This window comes from Octodon degus, unplaced genomic scaffold, assembly GCF_000260255.1.
Source record: "Octodon degus isolate 3935 unplaced genomic scaffold, OctDeg1.0 scaffold00045, whole genome shotgun sequence".
NCBI classification, from domain to species: domain Eukaryota; kingdom Metazoa; phylum Chordata; class Mammalia; order Rodentia; family Octodontidae; genus Octodon; species Octodon degus.
The window spans coordinates 6,420,308-6,430,422 of record NW_004524621.1 but is presented as its reverse complement, the minus strand read 5'-3'; the positions used below and the strand labels follow the sequence as shown (position 1 = coordinate 6,430,422).

General features: G+C 52.1%; 1 protein-coding gene across 2 annotated transcripts in view; it reads left to right on the top strand.

Annotated features, from left to right (window-relative positions):
- Positions 1 to 6,197, top strand: part of Itgb2 (integrin subunit beta 2) — a 20,899-nt gene extending 14,702 nt beyond the window's left edge. For both annotated transcript variants that reach the window (XM_023715911.1, XM_023715910.1), the window contains 6 exons: positions 996 to 1,183; positions 2,449 to 2,693; positions 3,136 to 3,355; positions 3,721 to 3,923; positions 5,360 to 5,526; positions 5,729 to 6,197. In XM_023715911.1, the coding sequence (XP_023571679.1) occupies positions 996 to 1,183; positions 2,449 to 2,693; positions 3,136 to 3,355; positions 3,721 to 3,923; positions 5,360 to 5,526; positions 5,729 to 5,791 (1,086 nt within the window). In that variant the 3' untranslated portion in view covers positions 5,792 to 6,197. The remainder of the gene's footprint in view (positions 1 to 995; positions 1,184 to 2,448; positions 2,694 to 3,135; positions 3,356 to 3,720; positions 3,924 to 5,359; positions 5,527 to 5,728) is intronic.
- The last annotated feature ends 3,918 nt before the right edge of the window (positions 6,198 to 10,115 follow it).

Below are 10,115 nucleotides of genomic sequence, written 5' to 3'. Positions count from 1 at the left end.
GACAGGGTCTTCTTCTTCTTCTTCTTCTTCTTCTTCTTCTTCTTCTTCTTCTTCTTCTTCTTCTTCTTCTTCTTCTTCTTCTTCTTCTTCTTCTTGGTGGACTAGGGGTGAAACTCAGAACCTTGTGCTTTGCAAGGCAAGCACTTATTCTACTGGGCTATCTCCCCAGCCCAGACAGGATCTTGCTAAGTCACCAAATAGCCAAGTGAGACTCAAACTTGCAGTCTTCCTGCCTCCACCTCCCCAGTGCAGGACTTATAGAATGCACCACAGTTTAGAGATGACTTTGGGATTTGGAACTTCCTCAGACCTGTCACTTCCTAGCGCTTGCATGGGAACTCTTACCAAACACCCTGCATCTGCTTGGTGATCTACCAGGCACTGACTCCACCCTGCTTTGCTCGCCCGCATCCCATCACATGTGACAGCCAACCCTGCCGTGTCTTAGTGTGTGAGTGGAGGTGCTGAGGCTGTCCCTTGCCTCTGACAACCCAGCTCCCAACAGCCACTGCCCCCTGTGCCTGTGCCAAGCTTGTACCTGGGACGTCTGCTCTGCCCTCTACCCACCCTGGGCCCCACTGCTGCCTTTCATGGCTCTCTGGCTGTCTTTGACCCTTTACCTGGGACAGATACAGGTCCTTAGGACCATGAACTTCCCGAGGGATCTGAGCATCTTATCAACCTGGACTTGTGGGCAGGATGGGCACACAGCATCCCCTCTGAAGTCACTCTAGAATCCCTTCACTGTGGCATGAAATGACATATTTTACAGACATCCTCTCTGAAAGCCTGAGCCACAGAAGGGTCCAGGTGCCACCTCATGGTGGCCCAAGCCAGCGTCCTCAGGGCAGCTCATCCTTTGTGTTCCCTTGACCTGCTTCTTCCCAGGGCCCCCAAGGGCCAGAGCCCTTTCTCCCACACTTGTTGTGTGTGCCCTACAGCTGGGGCGGGGGCAGGAGCAGGGCTCCCACCTGAGCCCTGCCCCTGGCCCACAGGTCACCTTCCAGGTGAAGGTCACGGCTACAGAGTGCATCCAGGAGCAGTCCTTTGACATCCGGGCGCTGGGGTTCACAGACACAGTGACCGTGCAGGTCCTGCCCCAGTGTGAGTGCCGCTGCCGAGACCAGCAGCAGAACCAGGGCTTCTGCGGGGGCAAAGGCTCCATGGAGTGCGGGGTCTGCAGGTGAGGGGCACAGGTGTCCCACAACAGATCCTGAGGTGTAGGACAGGTTGGAGGGAGCTGGGGTTCACCCTGCAGAGGAGTGGTGTGATTAAGACAACTACAACGCAGTACTGTGCAGGATTTAAATGAACCAATTGGCTTTCCATGTTTTCTTGTGAGCCTGTCCAAGGCCTAGGCCACTTATGTGGAGGTGAGTGGTAGATTCATAAGTGAACCTGTATAAGCCACTGGTCCCAGCTAAGGCCTATAATAGGAGAACCATGGACACCTCAAAGCACAAAACAGGGCCATAGCTAAGGACTCCTGGCTCCAACTCAATTAATACTGTAGCTGTAGGCAGCTCACTCCTGGGTGGAAACCTTCCTAGACATAGCACAGTTCTCGTAAATTAACTTAATGTCTTACTTGGAGAAGTCTGTGAGAGTACTCCCCCCACTCCATTTTTTTAAACTATTCTTCTCCTTTGTTTTGATAATTAAATAAACATCAGCCATGCAAAGAAGATCCTTGTCTAAGTCCTCAGAGAGTCTCTAGGTTTTTTTTTTGTTTTGTTTTGTTTTTTCAGAACCAGGGATTGAACCCAGGCCCTTGTGCTTGCCAGGGAAGTGCTTATTCCACTGAGCCATCTCCCTGGCCCAGAATCTCCAGTTCTGCTAGAGGATTTTGATCCTCCTGGAGCCCTAAAATCATACTACTTCACTTATTTATTTAAGCCTTGGCCTTCAACTCATTTGGGAGATTTCAGGCCAGTTTGGTCAGCAATAACTAAGGGAGACTATTAAGGCATGAGTGCTGGCAGCTCTGCAGCCATCCTTGGGGTCCCTGCTCTGCTAGTCCTCAGGCAGTCCTCATTCATGCTTGTCCCTGCACACTACTGTCCCTGCTTAGACAGTGCACAGACAGGCAGAGCTGATGAGGGAGGAAAGGGACCACTGAGCCAAAGCCATCTGACACCTTGACAACAGAGTTGTCAGGAACAGATGGCCTCAGCAGAGCATGGTGTCCCCTTCACAACCATTTGCACATACACACACAATTTGGATTTGCAGTGTCCATGCTCAGAGACCCATGTCAAATATATACCTGCCCTCTTAGGGATGCCCTAAGAGGCAGCTCAGGTCTCTGTCAGATGCTTAGTCCATCACCTGTGCGCCCAAATCTTGGAGAAAGCAGACATGGGTGCTGGAGCAGGAATCTGGGCTGAGGGCAGCCCAAAGATGGAGGCCATGTCCTGCAGGGAAGCTGACCACATGCCTCTTCCCCAGGTGTGAGGCTGGCTATATTGGCAAGAGCTGTGAGTGTCAGACTCAGGGCCGAAGCAGCCAGGAGCTGGAGGGCAGCTGCCGGAAAGACAATGGCTCTGCCGTGTGCTCAGGACTGGGGGACTGTGTCTGCGGGCAGTGTGTGTGTCATGCCAGTGATGTCCCCAACAAGGTCATCTACGGGCGCTACTGTGAGTGTGACAACATGAACTGTGAGCGCTACGATGGGCAAGTGTGCGGTGGCCCAGGTGAGTGACCAGGCCCCACCCAACAGGACCTTCAGGGAAGGGCTTTCCTGTCCACTGCACAGGAAAGCAGGCATGGGACCATGGGGATAGACAGATGGACAGACTCATGGTCCAAATCTTGGCCACTTGGCAGCAGCAGAATCAGGCAACCTCCTCCCCACCAGCCATGTTTCTGCCTCTGTGCAGGTACCACCACACAGGCTCCTGGGAGGGTGCCATGGGAGCCACAGTCCGGGAGGGGGTCCCATTCCAGGTGGTACCGGTCCTGTGCTCAGGCCCAGCTACTGGAGGAAGTGCCAGAGAGGAGGGCAGCAAAGCAGGCAGAGGTGGGCTGTGTAGACCCTGGGGCTGTCTCAGAGGAGGCAGCAGCACCCCCTTCCAGGATGTTCTGGACCCTGGGCCTGGGAGGCAGCTGAGTGGCAGTGGCCTGGCTGCCTTGCAGAGAGGGGCCGCTGCGACTGTCACCGGTGCTTCTGTGAGAAGGGCTTCGAGGGCTCAGCATGCCAGTGCAAGAGCTCCACTGAGGGCTGCCTGAATGCTCGGCGTGTGGAGTGCAGCGGCCGGGGCCGGTGTCGCTGCAACACATGCGAGTGTGATGCGGGCTACCAGCCGCCCCTGTGTGAGGAGTGTCCTGGCTGCCCCTCGCCCTGTGACCGGTACATGTGAGTGTTCCCCACTCCCCAATGCCCACCTCCCCAGCTCCCACCTTGGACCCCAAGGATACCAGTGCCAATAGCCCTGGGGTTCCTGCAGGTGCCAAAGCCCCCATCCTCTCCTCCATGGGTATAGCTGCAGGTCCTCACTTCAGAGGCTGGGCCTGAGCCTCTTCAGCCCAGAGTCAGGGTTCTGTCCTCTCACTCTGCCACCCACCCCCTTAGCCTGTGCCCCTTCACATTCATCCTGCACTGGGCCTTAAGGACATCCAGGCCACATTTACACACCGGTACAACCTTACACACCTGTGGACACGTGCACACACAGGTACACCCTTAACGCCCTGTGCCTTGCTTGTGTCTGGCTCCCACAGCTCCTGTGCCGAGTGCCTGAAATTCGGCTCAGGCCCTTTTGAGAAGAACTGCAGTGTGGCATGTGCACATCTGAAGCTACTGACCTCGAGTGGGACTCGCAAGCCCTGCCGGGAACGGGACTCACAAGGCTGCTGGATGACCTACACTCTGAGGCAGCAGGATGGGAGGGACAAGTATGAGATTCATGTAGAGGAGGACCGAGGTGAGGTGGGCAGTGCCCAGTGGAAGGTTGGCGGGGGGCAGGGTGGGTGGGACCAATGACAGTGGAGGCAGCCACAAGACCCAGCAGGTGCTGAGGGGTAGCAGAGGGACAGGTCTCTCGCCAGGCTTGGCAGGCGTGGCACACCAAGGAGGGTAGGCTCACAGGCCAGACTGGAGCCCAGGAGCTTGTTGCTCCCTAACACAGCTCTCTATTCAGCTCTGGTCCTGCTGGTCTGGGAAAGCTGTGATCTGAACACTCCAACCTGGTCCTCTCTGAGTTCACACTCCAAGGGGGCAGGAGGCTCCTGGAGTACAGATGTAGGTGCAGGTGTCCTACAGTGTGGGGCTATGGCCAGGTCTCCAGGATGCAGAGACCTTGGGGCAGGTTCCCCCAGTCAGGGGTCTCAGTTCTCTCAGAGGGGATGATGGCAGTATTAAGACAGGGGAAATAAGGACCTTTGGCTGGGCAGGGGTTGAAGGAGTTGGGGAGGTTCCAGTCTGTTCCTGGACCTGCCAGGAACCATTTAAGGTTACTAGAAGACTGACTCATCTGAGTTGTGTTCTTAAAATTGTCCCCTGGCAGGCATATGGACATGGTCCTGTTGTGTAGGAAGTGGACATTGTTCTATCAGGGCCTGGAGGATGCTGTCCTTTCCAAGCCCACTGCTCAACCAGGAGTGATATGGATGGGAGGACTGCATGGGGTGCTGTGGTGTGGACAGAGCCTGCCCTATGGACAGTAGAGGAGATGGGTGGGGACAGTCGAGGGTCTGATTATGTGTGGCCCTAGCAGAGAGAGTAAGCTAAGTGTTAGGTCCATCAGTCTTCACACTGCATAACCATAACCAGTGGTATTGGGACACTGGACTTGGGCAGCAAGACATATGAAGGACTTCAGAGGGTTAGACCCACAGCCCTGGGGTTCTCAGATCCTTGTCCTGTTAGGTCTCAGAAACTCAGTGGATGAGCTGGGAGGACCACCAAAAGTGCAGGCCTGAGACCCAGGGTGCTCTGCCCCCAAGTCCTCCTCAAGTAGGGGCCTGGGAAGGCAGGTGGGGTCCAGCCTTTCCCTGTGACAATGCTTTTCCTACCAAGGGCAGAATAACATCAGGGAGACCACAGAAGTGTCGGGGTCAGGGCTGGCAGAGGGACTCATAAGAATATCAGTGCCTCTGCCCTCCCGCCCAGTGGTATAGCATGGCCATGGCTTGATGAGGGCCTGATGCCTTCTGGGTCCTGCCCCATTCTTCCAGGGGTGCCACCTGCCAGGTGGGGTCTTCAGTTCTGGCACAGGTTCACGCCGCTGCCTTTCTGTCATCTACCCAGAGCTGTGGGCAGACCCTGAGCCTGGCAGCCTGACTTCTGTGGAACATGGTGTGAGCCTGTGGCCTTGGGCCTGGGGGAGACACTGATGGGTGACTCTGTGCTTCCTTTTAGAGTGTGTGGAGGGCCCCAACATCGGCACCATCGTGGGGGGCACCGTAGCAGGCATCGTGCTCATTGGTGTCCTCCTCCTGGTCATCTGGAAAGCCCTGACTCACTTGAGTGACCTCCGGGAGTACAGGCGCTTTGAGAAGGAGAGGAGCAAGTCCCAGTGGAACAATGTAAGTGGCTCAGGGTTGGGGATGTCCACACGGGAGGAGTGTGCATACCAACCTGGGCAGCTTGCCCCCAAGTGTGCAAGAGTTGCTTTGGGGACTGGCACCTGGGCCAGCCCCATCTGGCTCAGCCCTCTATGTGATAGCTCCCCAAGTCTACTCCCAAATGACTTTCCTGTGCTCACAAGCTGTGTCCATGTCTCACCAGGATAACCCCTTGTTTAAAAGCGCTACTACCACCGTCATGAACCCCAAGTTTGCTGACAGCTAGGAGCGTCTGGCAAAAATGAGGCCATCATCATGACCTGATGGGACCCTCCTCAGTGCAACTCCTCACCCCACTGCCAGGACATGACTTAAGACTCTCCACAGTGTCACCGATGAACCTTAGCCCTCTGTGTTTCTCCCATCCCCAGCATGATAGATGTGGGCAGGTGATTTGTGAACTTGTCTTCAACCTCCCTTCTCATCTATCCAGTCATATGAGGGATATAAGCAGAGAACTCTCCCCAAGTTTCATGAGGCTGAACCATGTTCCTGTGTTAAAACTTAGGATGGCAGCCTGATTAAAGGGGGTACAAATTTATTTATATTAAAACTTGCCAGGCTACCAAACTATATCCTCCTGATTATTCTGTTAACCAGTCATGTGAATAGAAAACAAATAATAAAACCTCCACACAGACTGCCCAGAAAAGCAAGGTTCTGTGGTGTCCCCACCCCAGGACTTGCCTGCTGATCACTGGGTCTGCCTGAATCCTGCTCATCTTCCACACTAGGTGGGTCCTGGTCAATGCTGTGCCTTGCTAGCTTCCTCTTTCCCCTGTTGGTCCATGCAATACTAGACCTCTCCCCAAATCCTCTATCCCAAATCTTCAGTAGCTTTCCCATGGTGGTGTGACCCCACCAAAGGGAGCTAGGAGTCCATTACGTGTCACCTGCAACTCCAGACCCATGTGTGCCACTGCAGTGGTGTCTTGGGACCACTCCCTTTAAGTTTCAGGAGCAGGGGTCATCTCATGCCTGGTTTATCTGGTTTAGTTTTGTGCCCCTAATTTAATTTGATAATTCACAGGTGATAATTTTTTTTTAATTTAGGGAATAAACCTATTGGTCTGAGCCTTACCATTGCACCATGCAGCCAGGGTAGCTCTCAATAAGTCCTGTGTGTCTAGTGTGGCTAAGCATCAAGTAGTGGTGCCCATATCAGCCACCCGCTACCACATCCATAATTTAAAGGAGGTGTTTACTTGGGCTCATGGTTTGTTGTGGCTTATATCTGGATTTGTATCTGGGCATCTGTGGGAGATGATGAGGCCATGATAAAACCATTAATTCTGTACCAACTGAGCTTGAGTCTCACAGAGTTGAAGAATAAAGTGGAGCAGGAGAAATTGGAAGAGTATGTATTGGAAAATAAGAAGAGAAATAGCTCCTATCTCCGGGAGGGAATTCCAAGTGGAAATTCAAATCCCCTTTGTTCTGCTTTCATGTGGACAAGAAGAGCATGGGAAGAGTCAGTCATTCCACTTCCTGCAGAGAAACTGAGCTCAAGGAAACTGGCCATTTTGCATTCCTGATGTTTCCAGAAGTGTAGGAGGGAGGAACAGACAGCTAACTTAACATACTCTGCTTAAGAACCTTCAGCCTGGAAGGAAGGTCTTTATCTCTCCCTTCTTGTCCTAACTTTTTATCCTTTTCCTGTGTTTTCTTTACATTTCTTTTCTTTTTTTTTTTTTTTTTTTTTTTTTTTTTTTTTTTTTTTTTTTTTCCCCCAGTACTGGGGATTGAACTCAGGACCTTGCACTTGCCAGGAAGACACTTATTCTACTGAGCTATCTCCTTGGCCCTCTTTTACATTTCTAAGTTTAACTTGCTGCATGATTCGAATTAGCTTTGGTCTGACTCTATCATAGTATCTTAGGATACCCCAACTAACTGAGCTGGTACAATGAGAGTGGAGCACTCAGAAGCGGGTTTACTGTCATCAAAAAGGGGCCCAAGGGTGATTGCTTGCCCCTTTGGCCATGAGAGAACACAGGCAGAGGCAGGCTGCAGCAGTGAATCTGCAGTGCCATCGGACATGCTGGTGCTGGGCTCCGATGTCCACCGCTACAGGCAGTGACCCTGCTTGAAAGTACGTGATACAGCCTCAGTGTTACACTTCCAGGTAGGAACAGACTAAGACATCTGGTTTATAAATAAGAACATATGAAATAGAACTGACAAAGATTTAGTGAAGCCATGCCCTTCCACATCTAGGAAAAGAATCAGCTTTTTTTTTTCTATTAAAAATGAATTCTTAGCTGGGCATGGTAGCACACATGCCTGTAATCCCAGCACTCAGGAGTCTGAGATAGGAGGACCACTGTGACTTCGACTAGCCTGGTGTCTCAGTTACTCTTCTGTCATTTCTGGGACAAATACCTGACATTCAAAATTAAGGAAAGAAAGGTTTATTCAGCTCACAGTTAATGAAGGTTTCAGTCCATACTCAGCTGGCTCCAAGGCAGGGCAGCACATGGCAGAGGGCAGCAGTTCACGGCAGTGGCAGACAGCAAAACAGCAAGAGCAAAATGGGAGGAGTATCGGCACCAATGGCAACAGAGAGCAAGTCTGTCTCCCTTATGTTGCATTCAGGCTATCAGCCCCAGGCTAGGTGGAGCATTCACACCTATAATCCCAGCAACACTCACACCAGTCATTCCAGTAGCACTCACACCCATAATCCCAGCACTGGATCATGAATGAATCACAAAGTCTAGAAACCCGCCCCATGATTGTATGAGGTTTTAGGGGGACAACAAGGCACAAACCATAACACCTGGATTACAAGTGTAATCCTTTGAAATCCTCCACTTTCTGCAGCACTGCCCTCTGGCCCCTCCCTTCCTCTCTTCCTTCCTTTCTTTTTTTCGTTTTTTCTTGAGACAAGGTCTCACAATGTGGCTCAAGCTGGCCTTAAGAGCACAGTAATCCTGCTTCAGCTTCCCCAGTGCTGCAATTAAATGTACCTGGATTACAAAGTGAGCTCAAGGCCAGCCTGAACTGCATGTCAAGGCCCTGTCTCAAAGAGATCAAAATCAAACAAACAAACAAAGAATTCCTGCCCAGTGTGGTGGCACACTCTTGTAATCCCAGAACACAGGAGGCTGAGACAGGAGGATCACTGAGAGTTCAAAGCCAGCCTGGGCTACATAATGAGTTCAAGGCCAAGCTGAGCTACAAAATGAGACCCTGTCTCACCCCCTAATCCCATGAGTTTAACAAACTTGAGCCAGTTTCAGACAAAGCTGGCCTGCCAGTCAGCCTCACCTTCTGCTCTGTGCATGGCCCCAGGTTCTCAAACCAGGTGAGTTGCCCTCTAGATCCATACAGCAACAGCCCACCCTCCCAATGGCCCTCCATCCTTTGAAATCCTCCACTTTCTGCAGCACTGCCCTCTGGCCCCTCCCTTCCTCTCTTCCTTCCTTTCTTTTTTTCGTTTTTTCTTGAGACAAGGTCTCACAATGTGGCTCAAGCTGGCCTTAAGAGCACAGTAATCCTGCTTCAGCTTCCCCAGTGCTGGAATTAAATGTACCACCTGCTGGCTTGCTTTCCTATTTTAAAGACAGGCTTTGAGGCCTCATTAGAGCCCACACTGTACATAGTGGACCTGGCCCAACTTGCTGATTGTATTTGGAAGGAGTCCTTCCAGGGACCTAACTGTGTGTGGTGAATTTCATCCATTTTGCATCTGGCCTCTCTCCTTACTCTGTGCATTTGGGAGTTTCCTCTTCACCTGGTCACAGTATCTGTGGGGTCTGGTTCTGTCGTGGTGTTCCCAGTCTCCAGGTTCACTCAGGTTCCTGTGCTTGCTGCTGGCTAGATCGAAGGGGGCCACTTGTCTGAGTAAAAGGAGAAGGGGTTTACTAAAAGCTGGATGAGAAGAGATGGAGGTGCCCACTTACCTCAGGTCTTCCTCTCCCCTCACAGCCATGTGTAGGGTCCTCCATAGCAAGGGGCATGGCAGGGATCACAGGAGCAACTAGTAATCTAGGGCTAGGTGGGTCCACCCATTTCCTGGCTGCACCTTTCCCGCTCTTGCCCAAGAGAATGAAATGGCTGGACCTCCTCCTCTGCACCTCTGTCCACCCTGACTGAGAGCTGGGTGGCTGTTTATGCCTCAGACCTGGGAAAGCTTGGAGGAGCAGCTCTTCTCTGACTTCAGAGTTGCAGCCTGCTATACCAGCGAGCCACTGACCACAATGAGAGAGCTGGGGCTACCTCTCTGCCATGGTCTTGAGGCCAGAGAGGAGAGAAGAACAGTAAAACCAAGACAAGGAAATTCATATTTCTAAATTTTACTCTTAATAAATACTGTAATTTTAGGACAGAATTGCAGACAATAACCCCTTTGTCTTGGAACCTGGGCCATTCCCTTGGATGTGGATGGATCTGTTATGCCTGGGAATGGACCATGTCTTTCCTGCTGCAAATGGGCCTTTCTTCTTCTATGGGTGGGCTATGACTGACATTTGTGGTGGCTGTCACCTATGCCAACCTCCCCTTGTACAGAGAGCTGTCCCCTGCTATCTCTTTCTCGGGAGGTGGGG